General features: G+C 39.9%; 1 protein-coding gene across 1 annotated transcript; it reads right to left on the bottom strand.

The window, feature by feature from the left end:
• Positions 1-942: 942 nt before the first annotated feature.
• Positions 943-20,174, bottom strand: GHRHR (growth hormone releasing hormone receptor). Its single transcript, XM_058816968.1, has 13 exons — positions 20,118-20,174; positions 16,011-16,116; positions 15,361-15,468; positions 13,690-13,790; positions 10,879-10,976; positions 9,261-9,393; positions 8,238-8,391; positions 6,838-6,898; positions 6,663-6,732; positions 5,063-5,154; positions 4,434-4,563; positions 2,920-2,961; positions 943-1,065 (listed from the first exon to the last, which is right to left on the bottom strand). Exons 1-13 carry the CDS (start codon positions 20,172-20,174, stop codon positions 943-945), a joined length of 1,275 nt encoding a protein of 424 aa, XP_058672951.1.
• Between the last annotated feature and the right edge of the window lie 5,224 nt (positions 20,175-25,398).

Consider the following 25,398-nt stretch of genomic DNA (forward strand, 5'->3'; position numbering starts at 1 on the left):
ATTGAATCTTTTTGCTACTAGAGAGAGAATGTGAAAAGACAACATAAAAGGGCTTTTTGTGGTGCAGTTCAGCAAGACTTTGGGCTTCTTATTTATATGCCTATGGAATCAGAACATGGAACAAAGCTTGAAGAAGCTGGATATACTCCAGCCCCCACTAAATTAGAATTTAATTCTGTTTTCCAGAGATGGTCATCTGTGGTGTCACTGGAGGGTGCTACTGGTGTCCATTCATAAGTAATTTGTGCTCTGTCACCATGACATTTTCTGAAAAATCCTCTTTGCCCAGGATTCTTCTCCTTGGAAGCTGGAAGCCTCAGAGAAAAAGGAACACAATATTATCTCATTTGCTTCTCCTGTGTTTTGCTGCTTTGGAATGTGGTTTGGAGATTGTTTATCCAACAGGTGGTTGTTTAATTGGTTTCATGTGAATTGATTTAACTTAATGACCAATCACAGTCAGGCTGTGTTGGGACTCTGGAAGGAGTTACAATTTTAATTATTATCTTTTAGCCTTCTGTCTGTATCCTTTCTCTATTCTTAATATAGTTTAGTATAGCATTCTTTAATATAATATAGTATCATAAAACAATAAATTAGCCTTCTAAGAACATGGAGTCAGATTCATCATTCCTCCCCTTGAAGGGGGACCCCAAAAATACCACAGTGCTCTATCAGTGAAAGTGTAGAAGTAAAGTAGAACACGTGATTTTTATATTTGCTGTGGTGCAGAGTTATCAGTGAGAGGATTATTTTGTTTTAGAAGATCAGTTGGGGTTTAATCTGTCCTGCAGAAAAGCCCCATGATCAGAATTGGAAGATCCTCCTCCAATTTGCTCAGGATAAACTGCAATAGTTACATTTGGTAAAATTTTGTTTGTTTGGTTGGTTTTTTCCCTTCCAGAGCCTGAGGCCATTTTCAGCAGACAGCTGTGGCCGTTTTCAGCAGACAGATGTGGTCATTTTCACCCCAGAGCTGGAGGGCACAGTCCACCTGGTCCTCCTCCACACTGGCACCAGCCCGTATCTCTTCCTGTGCCACCTCCGGCCGATTTCCGTTTGCACCTGAGGAACAAAGGAAAAAGCTCTTTGGTGGTTGAATTCTGCTGGGGAGCAGACAGTGGGAAAGAAGCAGGACAGAAAAAGGGACTAGAAAAGAATTTTTTAGACATCTCTGGCCAAGTTCATTTCCTTTTTAGCTGATAGGTAGAAATAGAATCCTGTCTCAGCACGGCCATCTTTCTGCACTGATGAAAACTTCTCCTGAAGTTCTATCAGTACTCAGCTTGAGGTCTCTAGCACTATAAATAATTTTCTCCATTTCTAAAATAGCTTTTTTCATATACCTTCTCCTTTTTTTTTCTTTAATTTTCCTATGAATATTTATTTTACCATCAATCTCACCAACATAGCCTACACAATGAAACATATTTTCTCCACATTGCCTGTTATTTCTCAGTTGCTAAGGGATGTTGTCTTGGTTCCATCTGCTTCTAGAAAAGTATAATCTGCAAGCAAGTTTCTTAATCAGCATTCTCCAGTTTGTGGCTGGGAAATAATTCTGCTTTGGCATTTGAGATGATGAGGGGAAAGGCAGCAGCAGCCAGAGAGGTTTGCTGTGTGTTGTTGACAGCTGTGTCATTGTGTATTGGCATGTTCACAGGAGCACAGAGAGGGTCCAGGCCACCCACCAAAGCCTCCTGTCACATCTGATTCTTGTTAGATATGTGCCTCCCCAGATGTTTAATAGGGAGGGAATTTCTGTATGGAAGTGCTGTGTGTCTGGATGTGTAGCTGTGGTCTGTGGCTAGAAGGGATTAGGGTTATTAATAAACTAATGACAGGATTTTTATCTAAACACAAGCATCATTAGACCAGCCAGTAATTCATGGCCGTAAACTCAACCAAAAGGCTAAGAATATTAATATATTTAAAAACATATAATTTAATATTTCAGAAATTTCTGATAGAATTCAGAAAGTTTGGCCCATGGCACATGTAGGTGATGAAATACTGTTTGAAAGCTCAATCAGCCCTTGAATTTAAACTGGAAAATGAAGGTTTAGCAATAGAGTCCAGGGAGTCTACAGTGATCAGGGGCAGGATTCATCTCCTAAACACACCTTTGACCCTCCAGGGGTGCCCTTTCTGGAGAGAAGGGTGGACATACACAGAACAGGATTCTCCTTTTCAGGAGCTGCAGACAGAATCAGCAGAGTGTTAGTCTGAAACTGAATCCCTGTCATATTCCAAAGGAGCAATCTCAGCTACTATGGAGTTAGAAAATGAGGGAAAATTCCAGATTTTCAACATACTCGAAAATATGGAGGGTAAACTTTCATGTTTTCTCTATAATTCTTTTAGGATCACATCTAGACTGGACATGGACACTAAGCTAAAAGGAAAGACTCCTCTCCCATCAACAGTAAAATTCTGACTTAAACATTCTGAACAGAAAACCAGATTTACCAACACAAAGAAATGCTGAGATGCTTCATGAGACTATTAAAAATACTAAAAAATATATATATATATTTTACTATGGGAGAAAGCTATGCATTTAAATTCTTTCCAATTTAAACATAGACCTTCAGTAAATAGAGATCACTCTGCATCACTGAAGCAAGGTGTATTTTTAGATCAGGTCTTAGCAGGGGTTTTACAAGCCCTGGTATAAGACAAAAATGTGCAGAAAGGATCAAAAGTACTTGACAGAATAGCAAAGCAGTAAAAGTTCATTTCTCCACTAGATGGCTTCATTCCCATGAAGATCATTGAAATGAAATTCATCAACATTGTTGCCCATGTAACAGTCATAAGAAAATGAAAGATTTGGTTATTTTTGTATGAAACTGATTGTTAACTATATATTTGCCACTGAAGGCAGTATTGTGGAAAATACAGCTGATATTTTCTTACCTCTTGGTTCAGGAAACAGTAGAGAACTGCCACAATAAATCCCTGAAAAAGACCAGAAAAAAAAAAAGTTTGGAGGGTTAACACAGTCTGAAAAAGCCAGTTACATTATTTGACTTCATGGTATGCGAATTAGTGAGTATCACTGTAGGTGGGAGATTGCTGGAAGTTGAAAGGTAATTTACGGATCTCCAATAAAGCTGAACAGCTTTAAAGATAAACACCTGGTTAGTGGCATTTCATCAAAATCAGGCACAAACTATGAATTCACAGATGTGATTGATGGTTATGGAAGTGTGCTCCACTCTCCAGCCCAACACACTGACAGCTGATTTTTTAATGCATTCTAAAGAAAGTAAAACAGAGATTGCAGAAGGAGATCCATGGATGGAGCTCACACACAGCTCTCCAGCCAAATTCTGTATCTCTGTGTACTACCAGATGAGATCCAGTTCTGGCCTATCGAATGTGTTTGTTAAGATTCTGACCTGAGATAAATCCAGGACAAATCCTAGGAGGTCAAAGGAGCTACATGACCAGATCCTGGCTCAACACCTCAGCCTTTTATTCCATTAAATTATTCATTAACTATTCATTAGCTCAGTGAAGGTCCCTTCCCTGTACAGAAGGTTGGGATTGATGGACTGGGTTTGTTGGGACTGACACAGCAGAGTCAATCCTCAAGAGGAATAAACCAGCACAAAACTCATGGATTGCTGGTGATGCTCCATGAGAACCATCCCATGAAGAATCCCACGGAACCATCCAGGGAGAGATCTGTCCCCTGGTGAGGTTTGGAGGCATTCCCACAGCTGCTGCTTTGGCCTGAGGTGCAGCACAGGGAACAGGAGGGAAGAAAAAGGAAATTGAGTCCTGCCCAGCTCATCACTCAGGCAGCAAAACCACCTGGAGGGGACACCAGAGCAGGAATTTTCTTGTTGGCATCATGCTCCTCAAGATGTCCATGCCCTGTGTGCCAACCCAGAGCAGTGGAAGCCATCAACCCAACACTTACAGAAGGGGAAGGGATGTGGCATCCCTTGAGACAGCAACCTGTGTGGGGCTGGTAAACACACCAGGCACTGCTTGATGCTTATATTGAATTACCAATTTATTCTTTGGCAAAGAACTAGCAAGGCAGCTGGGCATACAAGTTTGATTGGCTCTGGAGGATTTAAATCAGCCCAAGTCAGCTTGGATTTGTTAGTGAAGCCAGGAAAGGCAGGTGGACAAGTACTCGTAGCAAGGAAGATTTTCCACGCTTGACTTTGATCCCCCATCAGATTTACACACTTATCTGAAATTTTATATTCCAAAATCTGTAGGCCAACCTAGAGCCAGGCAGGATTTGTCACCTCTTCAGACATTTTAACTCAGCAAAGAACCAGGAGCTTTGTGAACAGACACTGGTTTCAGAATCTGAGGATTCTTTTTGTGCAATTCTTGTTGTTGTGAAGACACAAGGCTAAAATAGAAAAACTGGTAAGAAGGAACCAAAGGATACGTGGTAATTTTACCTGAAAAGAGCCAATGCAGAGCTCCAAATAAAGCCGAACTCCCAGGCTGGTATATTCTGGGAGGAAGTTGAAGACAATGTAATGGGTTCCAAATAAAGGAATTAGAAGTAGAGTCGACCTTGAGAGGCGTCTAGCACAGGAGATGAGAAGAAATAAGGTAATATTATTTTTTCTGAGTAAAAACTAATGCACTCAGTATGCCACAGCAGTGAGCAGAAGTGAAAAAAAAAAACTAGTATGTATAAAAAAATATATAAAATAGAAATAAATATGCTGGCTTCCTTTACAGTTCTCACACAGAGTCAGGTAGCTACAGTGGGTATTTTTTCCTGTCTTAAATAAGAGGTTTAATGCCAATTCAATTGATTTCATTGTCTCCCCATTGATTTTAATTGCAAGACTGGGCTGATCTGAATACATCCCATTGGCCAATATTAGGTGACTTGAGTCTCACCCTTTGACTGATTTCCTTTGGAGTGAGGTAAGGTTGGGAATTCTAAAATTTAATACCAATTAAACTGAGCCTGTCTGCAACACTAAGCAAGTACTTCTCTGTTTAGAAAAGACAACATATTTTTCATTATTAATATTGAAATAATTGATTTTTTAAAAGATATCCCATACATTACCTGTACTGAGAAGAATTATTGAAGTTGATTTGTCTAGGGTCTAGTTTTTTAAGCAAAATTCTGATGATGTTGATAAATAGGACAAAATTGACCTGTACATAACATTTGAGGGGTGGGAGGGAAGAAAAAGAAAAAGTTAATTTCTGATGAAAAACTTTGCAGTGAAAATCTGGTAAGTTTTATTTTTTTTACTTTAGTTAGAATGTAATTTCTGCAGTTTTAATGTAAGGTCGTTAATGCTATTCCTGCTGGCGGCATACAAGTATTTAAATAAGTTGCATTCCTGCTTGAAGAAATGGCTGAAGGTGAAAACTTGAGACTTTCACCTAGTTCAGCAAAATATTTTCATCAATAGCTTGTGTGACTCTCTTTTGCCTTTTGTAGCTCAAATCAGTTGGATTCTCCTTGAAGATGAATATTGCATTAAATTCTGGCTGAGCTCCCTGGGCACTATTAGAATTTTTCTGCCTCAATACCTCTACAATGAGACATTTCCATCTGAGCTGATCACCCTGCTCTGCCTTTGCAGTCAGTGGAGAACCAGCCAGGAGAGTGAATGGAGCTTCAGGTGGGCTTGGGGGCAGCTCACCACCCTCCCAAGGTAGATATTTGTTTTAAATCAGGTGAATCCGAAATTTGCCAAAAGTGCGTATTTCCCTTTGTTGGCTCTGAAGGAGCCCTTGAAGAGCATTAGCTCAGCTCCAAAGCAGTCAGGGTCAGTCCTAACTTGGAAATCAATTCTTCTACAGCTGTAATTTGGCACAGCTTTATGCAAAGCCTGTGAGGCTGCTCAGTTTTTCACGACCAGAGGAATTCTCCCCATGCATTTTTGGAGTGTCTGTACACACCAGCTCTTCCTTAGGTTTAATTTCGTCTAAGAATTTCCTCATTTTACCAGAAATTTCAACCTCATTCTGTACATTAGTGATGCTCTATGTGAATTCCAGCAGAAGAAACAACAGAGGTAGAAGGACATGAAATATTTCATTGAAACACAGAGAACTCTGCCCAGAATTCAGCTTAAAATTCTTCACTCACATTGTTTGTGTGGATCCTTAAGGTCCCTTCCAACCCAAATTCTGTGATTCCATACCCCTCATTTGCATCCATCTGTCCTCCAATTAAATGAAGATTTTTATAGCTGACCTTAAGGTCGTCCATTAACTGCTTTTTCAAACATTGCTTGGGTTTAATGACTTGTGGAAGTAAACATTTATGATGATCATTTAAAGCCCATCAGTTTATTCAATAAATGCCAGGCTCAAGAGCTGTTATCAGTTGTCAGCTCTGAACAAAAACCTATTTCCCTTGACAGTTTTGTATTAAAATTTATGCCTGATTCTGAGCTCTTATGCTAAAATTTTGTTTTCAAATATAAGGAGTATTTCATCCACTCACTTGCTATTAATTTCAACTAAACTGACAATTCTAGGAAAGTTTCAATTTGTTTGAAAGATGAACTTTTTAGTTTGCATTGGACACGGGCAATTAACAGTAGAAATTTACCATTCCTCTTTCTACAACTCAACAAAGAAACCTTATTTTAATTCAAAAGCCTTTTTTTCTTCTAAGTAATATCAGCAAACTCAGAAGTACCTACCCCCACAGAAATTATAATTGGTCCTTTGATTAGCCACCAATAAGGAGAGCCTTGATTAATATCCCAGCATCTGTGAACATGATAGTAAGTTTAGAAAAAGATAAGTATGTAATCACTGTAATCAAGTAAAAATATAACTCAAGAAAATAGAATAATGTGGGAAACAAAGACTTACGCTGTGTCTTCAAAGTAGAATTTTGTCAATATCCATATAAGGGTGAAAAGTGTTGGAAAACCTGTCAGACATTTCAAAATAAGGTATAATTAATCTAAGCCTTGTCCACTGAAACTCTGCTGCAATGATACAGATCAAGCATTTATGAGAGCTGGAATTATCTTTTGGGGTCAGTTCCTGTAACGGGAATTGTTTTAAATACAGTCCCTAAAAAACAAAAAGTGATTCTGTTTGCTGAGTTGTCAGGCCTCTCTTAATCTTTGATGGCAACAGGCATGGATTTCCCTCCCTGAAGCAACAAAAAAATCCTCTGGCTGTAGAGGAGTGCTCTGCTCTTTCCTTTCCACAGCAATTCTCTGTGGGCACCCACTTGGTTTCAGATTTCTAAGTCTGAACAATTCCATTTATTCCAGACAACAACAAAATCAGAGGGGAGATGTTGCTGTTTCACTGCCTGTCCTGTTATTTAGCTTCATTCATATGATAGCTCAGTGCAAAAAATGGGCTGTAGGAATACCAGGAATAAAAAAAAGTTCCTACTTAGGAAAAACCAATTCCCTTTCCCAACCCGTGTAACCATTCTGGACAAAGAGAACAAGGCACATTGAATTCTGGTGTTTGTGATAATTCCATCGAGGTGTTTTCAGTGGGGTGAAGAAGGTTGAGACTGGAGGATGTCTCCTTGGGCATTCTCAAATATAATTGATTTTATATCCCTTTCACAAGGGCTTTATTGCCATTAAAAAAAACCCAACAAAAACAAAAGTTGGTTGCTTCTGGCTAGTATGCACATAAAAATAAAATGGAAGCAACACCCATGTTAGGTTCTTTAGTTAGATCAACTGGGTACCACATCCAGTATTTTTAATGGGAATGCATCATGGAATCATAGAATTGTGGAGGCATAGAACCATGGAATCATGGAATCATAGAACTGGGGAATTATGGAATCATAGAGTCATAGAATCATAGAACTGGGGAATCACAGAATTATGGAATTGTAGAATCATAGAGTCACAGAACCATGGAATCATGGAATGATAGAGCCATAGAATGGCCTGGGGGAAAAGGCACCTTAAAAATCACCTGGCTCCAACCCACAGGGACACCTTTCACTGTCCCAGGTTGCTCAGATCCCCATCCAACCTGGCCTTGGACATTTCCAGGCATGACGAGTCCACAGCCTTGCTAGGCAACCTGTGCCAGGGTCTCACCACCCTCACAGCATGGAATTTCCATGTCCCATCACTCCATTCCTTGGGAAAAGTCCCCCTCCAGCTTTTTTCTACCCCCTGGAAGTTGCTCTGTGGTCTCTGTGGAGCTTTACCTTCTCCAGGCTGCACAGCCTCATTTAACACCTTGCCTTTTACTAATTTCCTTTAAAATTCGTGAAAACCTACCCCAGCCAAAGAGAACCAGCCACCAAAAATATCTTCTTCCTTGAGAAAGGGATGAGAGCAGCAGGCAGTTCAGGTAGAGAGCCTCCACCAGAAGCCACATGAAATTGGTCATCATGAAGTAGTGGCAGAAAACCACGGAGATCTTGCATTCAGTCTGAGGAACACGAAAGGCACAATTTAGGCATTGCTTGGAGATGACATCTCTTGGTTTGACCATGGACAAGACATCTGTGATATTGGCTGCGTTCTACCAAGAACAAGATCTTTAAAATTATGTTTAAAATGAGAGCTTCAAATGTGAAATGGATTTCTGAGTAGTAAGGCTTTAGCCATCATAACACCTTGGAGTCCCCTCTGCATTTTGCTTTCTATCTCCATGTTAGAAATGTAACTTGGGCTCCCAAACATGTGAGTTCTCTCAAATTCACTGCCTTGAATGTACCTTCAGTGTCAAATGCTCCTTGAATAAAGGTTCAAGGACCCATTTTTCTCCTTATGCTCAGCTCTAAAATTCTGTGTGGCTCTAAGCAGTGCAGAACCATCCCATAAACCTCAGCTTGAAAACCATTGCCAAGATCTGGGGCTGGATGAATGCTAAATTCATTGTCTGGTACCTTGAGTGCTTTGTGCTTTACAGATCAGAGCTTCCAAGCAGAACAGGAAACCCAACATTTCCAGAAGAATAAGCTTTAAAAATTGTTCTTTGATGTACTCAGAGATCTTCAATTTTAGATTTCAGATTATTGGATCACAACAGTGTAATGATATTTCTTTGTTGCTATGTGAAAGTCCAAATTTCATTTAGACTACTGCAACATCACAAATTGATGCTTTAAGAATATAGGAGGGCATAATGTACATATTTATGGAAGTAAAATATACTGAATGAAAGAATTATATAAATTTCATTACCAGGCTAGAAGGGGAAAAAAATAGTAAAAAAGAGGGATGAAAAGTGAAACCATAAATAAACGGTAAATAAAAACATCAAATACCACAATATCCTGCTTTTCATGTGCTTACTGTAGAGAAGCTGCAGTGATCGATGCCTTCCTCCTGGAAAAGGACAGCATCCTTAATGAAAATGGCAACAGCCTTTAAGATAAATGTAAAAAAGAGCTGTACATGGATATAATTCCTGGGACAGCGAAGCCTCCTGGAAAAAAAGAAGAGAGGTCCCTCTGAGGTAATTAACTTTGTTGTGCTGGCACTAATAAAATAAACAATAAACCCATTTTTTATCGCAGGTACTTTCAGACACATTTAGGAAGAACATTTTGATCCACTGAGCTCTTTCAGACAGAGGCAGAAAACTTCCTCATGTGAAGCAAATCAGCCACAATCTGCATTTTAATCTCTTTACATGTTAACCAGAATGATAGGTTTTTCCTTACTTTGCCAAAGTTATTTTGATGAATTTAGCAAAAGCACAGAGGAGCTTTAAAACAATTTGGCACATCAGCTTCAAATTCAATTTGCACATCTACTTTAAATTCCATTTACACATCTACCCTAAATTCCCAGTTAACTAAGATTACATTTTTACTGTTATTATATACAGATTTTTGAGAGAGTTATACAGCTTCAACTTCATGTTTTCATTTGGAGATGAGAACTTGGGTTAATAATCAAAAATTTCCACTAAAAGCCAAATTCTGTCCAGATCCAGTAATCTGAGGGTCACCTAATCTGAAAGTTCACCTGGAGTGTGCAGAATTTTATTGCTGACCTCAAATGTCAACCCCATTGTTAATTATGACTTTTCCTCCCTATTACTACGCCTCCTTATGTCCATTGTTTCTTTCTTTCCCCTCATTTGGGCTGGTTTGTTTTCCTGAGGTCAGAGTGGATGTCAATAAACATATCTGGTGGCTTCCAGACATGAACTAGGAACCAGCAGAGGTCAAGAAATTTTCCCTAGAGAACCCTGATTCTCACAGCATAATAATAAAACTCCTGCCTTTTTTTCTTCTTCTTTTTTTTTTTTTTTTGTGTCTCACAGAAATGCAAGAAATAAACAAAAAATTAATAAAATAAATCCCACGTGGTGGCAAACATTATATCTACATGAAATGATAAAATACTTTAAATACTCTTAATTAGACCTGAAAATACCTAAAAATATGTGTAAAGTACCTAACTCAGTAAGAAAGAATTCTCACCAAATGTGACCAAATTGTGAAACTAATTTTAAAACATGTCTTTAGTGGTAAATGTTTCAATAGTAATCTAGACAATGCCACAGGAGCACTCATTCAGAATCAGGTCCTTTGTGTATATTATTAAAAATTCCTTGGAGCCATAACAGGCAGGCATGCATAGTTTATGAAAAAAAATCTTCATTCCAGCCTAAAGCAAGTACATTTTTCTGTTGGTTCCTCAGGATCAAAGTGAGTTGCTGAGTTTTGCCAAGAGACAGCCTGGGTTTATTTCCCAGATTTGAATCTTCTTATTCCTGACTCTCTCTGATGCCTTTTAATTTTGAGCTTCAGTTTCATGTTATTTAACTAACATGGCTGGAATTTTGAATTTTTATTCACCTGAATTTCTATTTCTATTATTTTGCTATGTCTAATGTTGTCTTCCACAGTGTAAGAAATTAAGAACTGTGAAAATAATCTTAGTTAGAGGATGCCTTTACCTGAATGCAATCAGAACTGTCACAGCAATGATGAGGGAGGTGATGGACACGCTGTATCCCACAGTGTAGATGATCTTTATAGTAGCAAAGTAGGATTGCTATTAAAGAAGAGAATGATTTGTCACACAAGTTGCTGTTAAATGACAGCTTTTTTACTGATTTGTCAGTTTTGCTTTGTTTGGTGCTTCCATTCTGTTGACATCCCTCACTGTCTTTTTCTTCCCCTCTTCCTTCCCACAGCAAAATTCAACTTAAATCACTCATTCTGTTTCTTTTGTGTCATCCCATTCCATAGTTGTGTGGATACAGCCCAATCTGATGCTGAAATATGTATTGATCTGGGTAGTTTAAAGCTCATTCACAAAAATATAAAAACCCACACCAGTCTTCAAAAAGGCATTGTTCAAAATCTTAGACAATTTTTATAAATGTTGTGTTCTGTTCCGTGTTTTCTCCCCAGCAGTAGCAGGACAATGCTGCTGGCAGAATGATGAATACAGAATTCTGTCAGCTTTTCCCTATTTTTCTCCACTTTCCTGCTCTCTGCTTCCCTACTTCCATTTTTGCTGTCTATTCCTCGTTTCAGTTTTTATTGTGTTGTGGTGGGTTATTTTGGTGGGGGATTTTTTAGGTTTTTTTGGTTTGTGGGGTTTTTTTTGTTTGTTTTTTTTTTTTTTTTTTTTGTTTGTTTCTTGGTTTGTTTTTTTTTTCCTGGGGTTGTTTCTTTCCTCTGTTTTTCTTGCTGCCAAACTCAACTGCTGCTCAGTTGGAATGCCAGTCAAAATCCATTTCAATTTAAGCGGCTCCTCTACCAGACACCATCGCTGAGTGAGGATAAGTTAACTTCAGCCATCACAGATGAAAGCAGAAAACAGAATGAATAAGCTCTAGGCTGCAAATCTAACTCCAGCCTAACATGCTCTGTCTCTGGGGTCCCATTTCAATGCTTTTATTACCTAAAACCTGCACAGCTGTGCAGAGCATTCCTGCAGTTCACTTGGGGAAGGGGAGATGCTCATTTTGAGCCTGAAGTGGAATTTTAGGCATTATAAGGCTGACATTTATTTAATTTATTTAGGTGCTTAAAAATTAGCTGCCTAAATATGAGTCTGTAGTAGAAAAAGAAGAGCCTGGCCACGGGGCTGAGTTGTTTAATTATTAATACAAACCTGTTCTTTCTCATCCCTTTTCTTTTATAGTTAATGAAGGAAAACACTCTCAGAAGACAATCCAAGTCTTTAGAAAATCAGACTTATTGATTTCTGTGACCCACAAAAAGGATCTACCACAACACCTGCCTTGGAAAGAGCAGGTCATAGAATCATAAATCCTTGACTGGTTTGGGTTGGAAGGGACCTTCAATTTCATCTACTTCCAGCTGCTGGATTAGTAGAGTGAAACCTTTTATGCCAAGGACTTTGCATCCAAGTGTGCAGATTTATGATTATCCACAGTCTAACCCAATGGGCTGAGCTGTTGTAACTGCTCAGAGCTCAGCAGGTGCACCCTGAGTTTGCCTTTCAGTTCAATTTTATCCATAAGAAACCAGATTATCAATTTTATCCATAAGAAACCAGATTATCCTTTCTGAGAGCATGCTTCAGTTGTGAATGCAGTAAGTGGAGACAGCCAAGAGACATCCCTGAAAAATCCCCACTTGATCCTGACCAAAGCACTAAGACAGATCCATGGTGCAGAGATCAGCTCCAACTTTCACAGTATTCTTCTGAGACTGATGAAGTTAAATGGGGTGGAAACCAGGCCTAATGGGGTTCAAAAAAAAAATCTAAAAAAAAAAAAAAATCTAGTGGGTGAAATGTGAGTTTTAAAGGATTACCCAAATCCCTGACTATGCACAATTCCAGCCAGAGCTCACTGAAGTACGTCAGAGCTCCAAATCTTGCCAGGAAGTCTGGATGCACCACTCCATGACAAACATCAAAACTGTGCTAGGCTGACCATAGCTGGCAACACATCAGGTGTCTAAAACAGAGAATAATCAACTCCTTAAGTGGATGAACCTACAACTGAAGAGGTTCCTCTAGGTAAAATAATGGAATTATCACAGAATGGGTTGGGAGGGATCTTAGAGAACATCCAGTCCCAACCCCTGCTATGGCAGGGACAACTTCCACTGTCCCAGGCTGCTCCAAGCCCTGTCCAACCTGGCCTTGGACATTTCCAGGGATCCAGGGGCAGCCACAGCTGCTCTGGGAACCTGTGCAAGATCTCCCCATGGTGATATGAACCAGGTTTTATCCTTATCAATTAGTGGTCAAGCACTATATTTTTCCTCTGCCTGTAACCTCAAGATATCACCAACAATGAAAATCTAGCTGAAGAAATAGGTCAAATTCTGGTCTGCATTACAGAGATTTTGAGACATTTTTTCATTGTCGAATTAGATATTTCATGCAGAATGGAACACCCAAAACCCCTCTTTTCCTTAGATATTGTTAAATTTGGAACAGTGGTCTTTTAACAGCACACCTTCTGTACAGATGCTGTGATACAACAAATTCATCTTGCTGACTGATATTACTGAAATGTCTTAATTCACATTTTATGAACATTTTGTGGTACACCTTTGTTTGTTATATTTGTGAATTTACAGCCGGCTTTGTTAATGTTACACCTGAATAATAAAACATTCTCAGTTATCTAACAAAAGAACTGGCCAGAGTAAAAATGGAATTATGTCCCACACTTAGAAAGAAATTTCAGCTTCTTCTGAGTTTCCATCTACAGGAATAGAAAGGAATACTATAACATCAGCACACCACTCACATATATTTGTGTAATTGAACTTACTTCTTCAAGAGGAATCTCATCTTCTACTGGACAGGCCACATGGTAGGGAGGGAATGGGTCAGACCAGCCCTTTTTTGTGCAGTTTCTTTTTATCATCCCAGCTGAAAAAGAAGTATTTAGTTTTCTCAATGAACTACAAAATAATATGGAAAATAAAAGCCAGGAGAAGACCTGTGGCTGGTACAAAGTTGTACCGGGAGAAGATGATCATTAGCAGCTCACAGAGTCAGTAGGACAATTTTCCTGTGCACATTCAGATACAAAACCCTTTATTTTATTTATAGACAAACAATGGGAAGAAGGGAAAGAAGGAAGAGGTGGGAAGGACTAAGGAAGGAATTATATCAGGCACACTGGAGAGGATTGGGAAGCTCTGCTCCATAAATTTCTGCTCTGCACAGCATTCACCCTTCCACCATATCCCTTTTCATTCCCACCTCCCCTGGGGCTCACTCTTCCCTAGCAGATGAAAAGCTGGGATAAGCAGCCCCTTCCATGCTTCCACTAAAAATATTTATGAGTCAGATGAAGGAGAAGTCGAGAATCCCAGGGCAGGAAATGAATGTGCACAGATGAAAGGGATTTTCCTTATCCCTCGTTTATAACTAGCATGTGTTGGATGTGGCTGAGGTTGGGCTTTGCAGTTTCTTTTACTTGAGGAATCGCCAAATCCAGGTCTTTCCTGGAAGGTGGTTTGCTCCTTGTGGGCTCACATTTTGTTACTGGCCATGCTCAGCCAGAGAGGGAGCAGGCACAAAGGTATTTTTTTGCAGTTTTGCAGCACATGTGCTGCTCCAAGGCCTAAATTCTGTTTTGAATCTCCAACCTTGGTCTTAAAGAACAATCGCATTGTTCATTCCTCTGCCTTTCATTTCATCCCACACCAATCACAGCATAAATCTCGAGAAACCCCAAGCTTAAGTTCTGACCTAGACAACCTCCAGATGAGCTTTGTAGGAAACTCATACAACAAACTGATCCCAAAGCATGTGGAAACCAAGGAATTACTTGTGGCATTCACATTTTCTGGAAAAATCCCTTCACCCAGGATTTTTCTCCTGTGAAACTGAGAAGCCTGAGAAAAAGGAAAACAATTCTTATCTCATTTGCTTCTCATGTGTTTTGCTCATTTGGAATGTGTTTGGAGATTGTTTACCCACAGGTGATTGTTTAATTGGTTTCTGCTGTGAATTATTTTGACTCATTGGCCAACTGGGGCCAAGCTGTGTTGAGACTCTGGAAATAGTCACGAGTTTTCATTATTATCTTTTTAGCCTTTTGTAAGTATCCTTTCTGTATTCTTTAGTATAGTTTAATATAATTCTTTAATATAATATAGTATTATAAAATAATAAATTAGCCTTCTGAGAATATGGAGTCAGATTCACCATTCCTTCCTGCCACAGGGCACCTTGCAAATACAATAATCACTCCTTGTATTTCAGTACATTTTTGATCCAGGACCTTATCAGAGACTATGGAAATCAAGCCCAGTTATGGATAATCCTTAAAATATGAGAAGAACTGCTAAGGTCCCTCAGATCCTCCTAAAATCTTTGCAGTAATTCCCTGATCCAGCTCATGAGAACATGAAATTCTCTATCTCCACCCTCCCTTTTCAGAAATGTTCTTGCCAGACACACAACAGGAGTAACCATGGTAGGACATCACCTGGCTCCTTCATGAAGTGAAAGAGGATGTTTGGACATGGTAAGGCAAGAATCTCTCCAGCATCTGCCTCTGGCCAGCACAACAATTTGTCCCAAGTTCTCTTGCAACCTCAGACAGAAAGTGAAATATATTTTTAAGCATGGTTAAATTTGAGCAAAATAAAAACCCCAAACCTTTTTAACATCTGCCACTCCACCCCTTCCATATCTTATAAAAATAGTTTAGCCACAGTTTTTATTATGAGAAATAAACACCCCCAGAGTGCTATTTAATCTGCTTTAGTTAGACCCCTGAGCTAGACTGAGGTGAGTTTTCAGAAAGAATGCAATAAATGAAGAGTGAGGCTGGAAGGAAGATCAGATCACCATAATTGTTCAGGGGTTGCCCTATTTTTAAAGATCAACACACCCTCACAAACAAGCAAGCATGATGCCAAAAAATTGGACATGGTCACAAGGATTCACTCTGATAAATATTTGAATGTGAAGGACTGTGGAAAAATTAAAAAATGGGAAAGCATGGGAGTAGATGGAAGAAGAGCTGACAAGACAACAGCACATGGGAGCATAAATAAAACCCTCATGTCCTTTGGCAGCCTGGCCATGTCCTGACTCTGGTCCCTTCCCTCTCCCTCACACATGGATGGATACCTGGTGATGTTGCATTTCCATGCTCTTGTGGGGCCTCCAGACATTCAGCCTCCTTTTTCTTCAGCTCCACCATAAAATCACATTCTGGGTGGACATTCCCAGCAACCTGCAGGGAGGAGAGTTTGGGGGGATTAGTTAGAAGGGGTCAGATGGGATCTCATCAGGGATTAAGTCCAGATCTACTTTTGCATCCAAAAGGGTTTAAGGACATAGAATAGTGCTTAGGGTTTCCATCCAAAGGCTGCTTGTCTCTGCACAAGCTGGAAGTTACAGCTCTGCACTGGAAAGTTTATCAATTCCTCTGGCTACATTCAGAATAAAAGATCTCTTTGCTAGAGCCTGAGTTTGAGTGCAGGATTAATTTACACCCTAACTTTAGCTAGACCCTGTTAAATAAGGCCCCAGAAAGACACACTGCCCCTGATCAGGCTCATTTTCTTACCAGTGCTGCAGGAAATGCTGCAGAACCTGCACACAGACAAAGCCCTGCCAACCTCCAAAGAAGCATCACCGTGAAATCACAGACAATTACTGCAAAACTGTCACCTGAGAGAGCTCCTCACTCCAAAAGGAGTGAATCTGTTCTCTGCCTTCTGCCATCTGCCTTTCTTTACACAGGGTGGGAGGCAAAACTCCTTTATTGGGAACAAAAAAACATTCTGCACCAAAGCATTTGTTGGTATGATGGTCTAAAGAAAAAAGTGACTCCCGGGGTTTTAATAGCAGGACACATTCAGTTGTTTAGTGCTTATTTAGACTTATATGGAAACCACAGAAGGATCTGAAGGCATCCAGAGAACTTTGGGCAGCAAAGGACAAAATCTGCCCAGGTTGTTACACCCAGGATGCTGAGGGTGCACCACTGAGCAGGAGTGCACAGGACTATTTCACACAAATTAAAAAATATGTGCTTAATCTCTGTCCCCAGTCCCAAAAGATGAGTTGTGATCAGAGACACTCTGACTTTTATCTCTTCACCCTGGCCACTGGTGCTGGTGTGCTCTGCATGTGTGAATATAGACACAAAAACACAGAGACAAAACAGAAAATGAATCCAAGATGAGACTTTCATGGTGAACAGGTGGCTGGCATATGGCTCGGTTTTCTTCCACCCAGAGAAGATTAATATTCAGGGAATTTGGAAAATAACTCTCTGGCTTTCAGTTCATTCAGAGGGCAGATTGTATCCTTTTCAATAAACTGGTCTTTCCCCCTCCATGTTAATGTCCATGTCTCATGTTGGTCTGCAGAGCATTTGAACTGCATATTGACCAAAAATTCAAGGCTCTCAGACTGCTGGAGAGCAGTGGATTAATTACACAACATTTGTTTTTCTGGGGTTTGGGCCCTGGTAGTTAAAAATGTCATTATCTCCACATGTTTGCTCTGCAAGATCATCTGCTTCTCATTTACTGCACTTTTAGGAGGATGTGGTTTTCCTGCCAGATTTGCAGCCAGCAGTGCCATGGATCAGTCTAAGGCAGCAGTGAAAAGCAGGGCTCCTTCTCCAGGCTGAATGGAGCTTGGTGTGTGTGAGAGGAGGGGAACTGTGAGTGGATGGATGATGGATGGATGGATGGATGGATGGATGGATGGATGGATGGATGATGGATGGATGGATGGATGGATGGATGGATGATGGATGGATGGATGGATGGATGGATGGATGGATGGATGATGGATGGATGATGGATGGATGGATGGATGGATGGATGGATGGATGGATGATGGATGGATGGATGGATGGATGATGGATGGATGGATGGATGGATGGATGGATGGATGATGGATGGATGATGGATGGATGGATGGATGGATGGATGGATGGATGGATGATGGATGGATGGATGGATGGATGGAGTAGAGAAAAGACATTGCCCTGCTCCAGGAAGAGGAGATCTGACCTGTTGGATGCTCTAGGAATGTCATCCAGATCAGCAAACCTGGGATTCTAGGGAGACCCTCCATTTCTCTTCACTAAGAAATTGGCAGAATTACAGAAAATTGGCATCTTTGTTGAAAAGTTTTGCTTTCATGATGCCTCTTTTCATGCCAACATATATTATTTCTCACCTTGTACTCACCCTGGACAGTGACTGCAGGAGAACTCCCTAACCACGGTGTATGAAGGCTATTGCAAGAAGCAACTTTAATAGTCAGTAGAAGAAACAGTCAAACCATTTACTGAAAATCTCTTTTACAACATTCTCTTGGTTCAGTGAACCGTGCCCAGAAAAACCTCAGCAGGAGGAAATGCACCCATTTGCACTATTCTAAATTATTTCTCCTGGCAAGAAAGCATAGCTAGATTTTGCCTATCAAAACTCTCTTTGCTCTCTGAAATGTTCATGGCAAGAGCAAAGCTTGTTTGGCTCATTCACCAGTCCAGGAAACTCCAGGAAAGTCTTTTTTTCCACTTTTACTTTCTAAGTCTCCAGATTGTGAGAACACTTAATTTAGCACATTCATCTCGAATGAAAAGATGAGGCTGATCCTGTACCAGCATTTAAATTGTTGCCTCTTCAAGAAGAGCCAGCCTTAGGAGGTTCTGTCAGTTTATTTTCAAGTCAGCACTAACCACTGCCTGAGCAGACACTGAGGGCCAGATCTGATATAACAGAAACTCAGGTTAAATAAACTAAAAAGATTTATTCTACTCCCAGGCTGTGTTTTAGGTATATTTATCACCTCAAACCACTTTACCTTTAGCAGACCCCCAGTTTAAGGAGATGAGAGTCAGCCTCTCAAGCATTCCAAACCTCTCCAGGAGCTGAGTTCATATTTTCCAGAGAAAGCACATGAAGAAATTACACCCACAGCAAAAACAGAGAACTGCTTTTCCACCAATTTATACTCAAATGAGGGTTGTTTATCTATCTAGCATGCAACCCATGCTAGGAGATTTTCACTGTACACTAACACATAGACTTGGTTTGATCAGTATATAATGATGATGATGATGATGATGATGATGACGATGATGACGATGATGATGACTAATAATAATAATAATAATAATAATAATAATAATAATAATAATAATAATAATAATAATAATATAGAAAGCAACCCAAATTTGTCAAAGAAAATTCTGTTTTTCTTGGGTAAATGAGGCAGGTTCTTATGGAGACCTTCAGTCATATTTTTAACCATTGGTACTGAATTCTGATATTCTACCTAAGAACAATCACACTGATCTACTCCTACTACAGGGAAGTGGGTTTGTCACACAGGTGATACAAAGGAATCTCTTGTTTCACATCAGTAAAAAGTCTGTTCAGCCATTTCACAGTGGTTTGTTTTCCTCAATGAAGAAAAAAAAAAACAAACCCAAGCTGCTGTGCCACCCCTCGTGAAATGTCCCTTCAGGGAAGAGATTCCCAGGAAAGAAGAAAAGGAGGTAGAGGAGCATGAAAAAAGGAAGATGCTGAAGATGTGATTATTTTCAAAAGTAAAGATAATATCCTGCCCCTGATTTGCACAAACCTTTCCTGATACTGGTGTCATCTTGGTTTGCCAATCTCTGTCCAAAGTGAGTTATCAACAAGACCTCCAAGCTCTTTAATGGCTTTGGACCTTTCTAAATCTGCCTAAACATCCCTGTGGTTCCATTCTTTTGTTACCTGCAGCATCTCAGCTGCTCACATGCCAAATAATATCAGTGCTACCACCAAGGCAGATGAAATTGTAACAAAAAACCTGCAGAATCTGAAATTAAAGAAAACTCTATCAAAACTCAGCTGCTCTGGTATAACAGCCCTCCCCCAGTTTTTTCTTCTTTGTCACTGTCTTTCAAAGCCCACACACACAAAATAAGAGTTTCTCTTTATGTGTTTCTCTTTACTGAGTGTGTCATAAGAAAGCAGAGAAATAAACTGATATGAAGATCCCACAACGTGGGTCTCTTCTGCTGCTGTTCACACTTTTCATTGCATCTCGCCTTGTTTAACTGGAATCCAAAGCAAACAGAGAGAAAAGAGACTCATGAAAAAAAAAAAAAATTAAAAATAAAGCTGTATCTGACCATCTGCTCCCACAAGGAAATGAACAATTATTGAAACACAATGAAGCAAAAGGTTTTTTTTTGTTTTTCATGCAATTACTTACAAGCACTGCCAGACTCAGGGTGTGCAGGGCACAGTGATATAAAGAACAAGAGTTCATGTTCCAAAGCAAGAGCCAGACCTCACTTCTTCAGCTTCTCCTAGCATCTTTCACCTGCTTTTTGGCTTCTCTTTCTCCTCTCAGTTGCAGATTTGAAGCATTTATCTTTTTGCACAGAAGTGACGTAACAGGGATGTGAAGTGGGAGATAAATATTAACAATTCTCCACGCTGTGTTTAAGCTTTGCAAATTTTTGATTTTGCTCAAAGACTGGACTGGATGAACTGAGTGATTGATGCCAGGATTATGGGAATTCTCTATGCTCCTAGCAAGACTCATTTCTTTCTTTTAATACAAAATGGTTTTGGAGGGATGGAGAGCTCTAAATGTTACTAATCCCATATTAAATCAACATGATTGGCATAAAAGAAACACTCTCCTTACAGTTATTGTCAATTTTTTATAATGAAATATTTTTCTTATATGGGTCCAGTGTATCTGGGTGGTTTTATACCAGTATAATGACCACAGTGCTACACTTTAAAATACAAAATCAAACCCTACTGACAGGCACGTGAACACAAATTTTGCTGTGTACCTGTTGGGGCACTGAGTTGAAGGCAAAATTCACAGAGGATTCTTCCCAGTTTGCTTCAGACTTGTGAAAGTTCAGTGTCTGAATGTCAATGAGTCAAGTCCTTTAGCCAAAGTCTAGAAATGCAAACACTCAGCTCATTCATCTCATCCTGACCTTCAAGGCAGGCCAGCTGAATCCCACTCCAGAAATGCTCATTCTCACTCAGAGCTAAAGGGAAATTTATTTCATTTGTCTCTCAGTTTGTACCACCTTGAAGGCCTTCAAATTCCCCGTCAGCACTGGGCAAATGTCAACATTGCAAGATCAGAGACTCAAGGTATGAAATCCCTTTCAAATGTTGTTCTTTGATCTTCTATTCTCATCTCATTCCATTCCTTAAATTAATTTATAACCCCAGCTCCCAACTTCCCATACAAAAGTCCATCCTACAACCCTGCTTCCACCTCTGGCACTGCTCTTTGTCCATCAACCCTGCTCATTTTTTTCAATTATTTCAGGTATTTTCTGTCTGCTTCCCTACACAGATTGTGGGAATGCTGAGAGCCAGGAAAGAAGCCTCTCCCTTCCCAGAGTCACCACAGCTGTGAAGAACTGAAGTTGTACCTACTTTTGGGAATATCTGTGGGATTGAAGCCTCCAGGGCCTGGTTGTAGGTTGGGTCTGGGAGGAAACTGAGCGTATCCAGTGCAAGAAAGTGTCTTTGGAGAGCTGAAGTGGGCAAGTGTTCCTTGCAGTGTGTGCTTAAGGATTTATTTCATCTTCCTCTAAAGCCTTATACCTTCCTTAACTATGCTAACTTTCAAAGGCTTGTCTAAAATAAAATTAGAGCTCTGTTCCTGTCAGTTTTAATCAGCTCATTCCAGAGGATGAAGCCCTAGACTGATAAATGAACACTTGTAAATGTATTTATCATGGGAAAATCTCATACTTTTCCCTAAATTCATTTCAGAAGCTACAGAATCTCAAGAACTGCAAGATTTCCTTGCAGAGATGTAACAAGGAAAAAATTCAGCCCATAGTGCTAACTCTACTTTTTCAGTCAGTAAAGCTATGAAAAAAAGCTGGTAAGAGAAATTAAACTTACAAGTTTTAATTCACCATCACACATACCTTCAAAATAATGTTTGCTGACAATCTTCTGTTCTTACCTGCATTATGCTGATTTCCTTGTATTCCCATTTGGGGAGTGTGTAAATATTGAGGTTGTCCTGAATTCAAAGTTCTTTCAGTAGTAAGACTATAACAAGGAGGTTTAACTGTCTTACAAACATTTAATGTTATTATAACCCTTGAAAATCTTGTAAAACCATGATGACCAGTGCTGTCATCACAAGCTCATGCCAGAATTTGGACACATTCCCTTCCTTCCCAAAAACATTGCAGATACAAGAAAAAAATCTGACTGAACATCCATCAGGTTTCCTGCCATTTAAGGTTAATAACCTTTAGGCTGTGCCACAAATTGTCTACTGACCATGCACCCCACAGACATTTCAGCAGTGTTTGAAGAAGGATCATGAACAGACCCATTTCAGAGGAGCAACATCTCCTGTTCCATGGGGATGCACATTTTGGTCCATGTATTAAAAAATAAATTGCCTCCGAGTAAGCTTCTGGTGTCCACATCAGAATTTTCCATTTCAGCCACCACATCTGAGGCACTCTGTGTGTTTATTCAGCGCTGTTGAAGTCATGGCTATAAAAACCACAGAAGGCATTGCCTGCCACTTTTCATCCTAGGAGGGAACACAGAGAAACCCCAGTGTAAGATATCTCAAAAGGTTTTCATTTTTCAGGCAGAATGAATATTGGTATGGAGGGGGTTTATGCTGAAATCTACAATATAGGAGCTCTTATCAGCATGGATCATTTTGGAAAACCTGGCTTTTCTGTGTTTTCAGCCTGATTCTGCCACTCTGCAGCTCAGACATTCCATTAAAATGAGTTCCTTCCTACTGTCGCTGTTGTGTGCAAATTTCCAGCTGTTTGTGGTTAAGGAGAAAGACGCGTCTAAAGGAAAATAATGGGTTTGTGGGTCTTTTTTATTATTATTATTTCATTTAAATAACTTTATTTTTTCATTTAAACAAAAAAAGTTTCCACAATAACCAACAGAACTTCGAGCTGCTTAGCTTCACCATAAAAGCACATCTGAAGGACCAGTTTTCCACAAACACAAACTTCTCACTTCCTACCAGTCCTTGGACACCAACACCTCTGCAAGCCTGCTCCCACACTCCTCCTGAGCAGAGGCAGGCACGTAGTGGATCAGTAATTACTACATCTTCTCTCCACTCATCACCTCCACCATCAGCACCCTCCCTGTTCCTGCAGCTCCTCTGCCAAGTTTTCTAGTGGTGGCACTTTGCCTTCAGGATGGCACAGATGCAGAGGAGACACTGGACATGCAGTAAAAGGAGCTGCTTTTCTCCCCTTGAGCTTTCCAAAGGTGAAAACCTGATGTTTTCATGACTCTCTCAAGGATTTTCTTGCAGGTTTTTGTGGAGTGATTTTAGTTTTTGTTAAAAGTTTGTATAGTTTGTAAAATATTGGCTGATTTCACAACAACTTGCTGCATCCTCCCAGCCCTGCCATCCCTGTTTCTGCACTCTTGAACATAAAACAACATCTCAAAACTTATAAAAACGTCTTGAATTTTTTTTTCCTGCCACTTTTTCTCCCTCTACAACACCCCTCCATTATCACAGAATCACAGAGTGCTTTGTCTTGGAAAGGACCTTAAAATCATCTGGTCCCAACCTTCCACAACACCAGGCTGCTCCAAACCCCATCTAGGCTGGGCTTCAATACTTCCAGGAATGGGGTTTCCACGACTTCTCTGGGGAAACTCTTGTACTTACAAAGACTTTTATGCATAGATTAATCTACAGCTGAAATGTTCAACAGGGTTGGACAGGGCTTGGAGCCACCTGGGATAGTGCAAAGTGTCCCTGTCCATGGCAGGGGGTTGGAACTGGATGGTCCCATCGGATCTAAACCAGTCCATAATTCATGGTTTTAGTTTTCTTCTGATTATGGAAAGATGGAGGAAACCTTAACACTCTAAATTATTATTTCACAATTTAACACAAAAAAAGGCGCTAACAACTTACTTCATTGACATATAAACCCCATGGATTTTCCGAAGCTAAAAGCAAACAATTTGAGTTGAATAGTTACAGCTTCTGAGATGACATTGCTGCAGCTTCATATTTCCCAAAGACATGCCCAAAAATAGGTATGAAATTCAATTCTGGGGTAAAAAAAGCTACAGGTGGCATTTTTCTTGAAGTCATTAATGCAACCAGCAGTGTCCAAAATGAAAATGGAGCTAGGAATGTTTCTGTGGGCTACCGAGGTCACCCTGATGGGCACAGACTGCTGTGGTGAAATTTGTAATACTGGAAGCAAATCTACAGAGAAATAAAAGGAAATTTCAGTCTTTAACATTGTCTCACACAGTCTCTTATTGCCATGATGTTTCTCTAATACTATTGAAATTTAGAGGGAAGGTGTGGGAGGGGAGGAGGAAGGCTGGGCCTGTCATTTACCACAGCTCCAAGAATAGGCGGTTTTGCTGTGCAGACGTGATGGATGAATGTTTCATTTCCCAGGAAAAAAGGGAATGTTCAAAACTTTACACAGCCCAGAGCTCAAAGAAGAATTATAAGTGAGGCCCTGAATTATCATTTTTTAAGATTGAAAAATATGCAGAGCCAATAATCATGCAGTCAAATTAATTTTTCCTTGCAGTGTAAGAGGTTGATCATTTTGCTCATTTTGCTCATGTCATGTATGAAATCGGCTGACGGATTTCAACTAAAGCTGCTTAAACAGCACAAAATGTAGAGCAATAACTCTTTATCATGTGAAATTAAATCTGTTTAAGCACTAGAATATTGGGGCCTGTACCAGTGTGCTTGATTGGTTTTATTTCCACTGGGATAATTTTTTTTAGCTTGTCAGCAAGGCTATGGCAGAGCTACTTCCCCACACAGTGCTTCATCCCCTCTTTCCTCTCCCATTTCAACTTCTTTTGGGCTGCTCCCTCCCTGCCACAGCTATTTGTGGGCATTGCAGGGAGCAGGAGCAGGGAGCTGATCCAGACTAGAAATACATATGTTTTTATCCAGCAGAATGAGTTCCCAGGGCATCTTGTAAATGCTGGCAGTGGAAAAGAGAAGGCAGCCCCTGGTAGGAGAGTGGGGCCAGTTTTAGGAGAGGGCAGGTGCCCATCAGGTGATGTTTCCAGACAGACTTTGTCATTTGAGTGCTGCATTTAACATTTCTCTCAATGGGGTAAAAAAAAAAAACCAAAACAACAAAAAAAAAAAAACCCACCAGAATTTTATTTGGATGCTGAAATACAAGATTATAACTGTGTGGTCCAAAATAACTCTCTCTCTTACTCCTCTTTTAATTAGTTATTCATTAGGACCTTTCAAGTTCTAAAGATGGTCCTTAAATTCATAATTCCTCGTTAGCTGCTGGTCATACTCAACCAGTGCCTAACATCAGAGAAAGAAAGTGATTCGCTTTCTACACTAAGAATTTTGGGATAAGATATGAAAGAAACAGCTACAAAAGTCAACAGACTTGCAAGAAAGTGCCCAAGGGTTGAGGTGGCTACACAAGGTGATGTCAGTGATGTCATAATACCAGAGAAAGGGCAAAATTATTTGGTGT

This window comes from Ammospiza caudacuta, chromosome 1 (assembly GCF_027887145.1).
Source record: "Ammospiza caudacuta isolate bAmmCau1 chromosome 1, bAmmCau1.pri, whole genome shotgun sequence".
NCBI lineage: Eukaryota > Metazoa > Chordata > Aves > Passeriformes > Passerellidae > Ammospiza > Ammospiza caudacuta.

Coding starts and splice junctions, on each gene's coding strand:
- GHRHR (XM_058816968.1), bottom strand. CDS start 20,174: ATGAACTCTTGTTCTTTATATCACTGTGCCCTGCACACCCTGAGTCTG. Junction 6,733..6,837: donor TTCTACTTTGAAGACACAGC/GTAAGTCTTTGT, acceptor TCATGTTCACAG/ATGCTGGGATATTAATCAAG. Junction 4,564..5,062: donor AATAATTCTTCTCAGTACAG/GTAATGTATGGG, acceptor CTCCTGTGCTAG/ACGCCTCTCAAGGTCGACTC.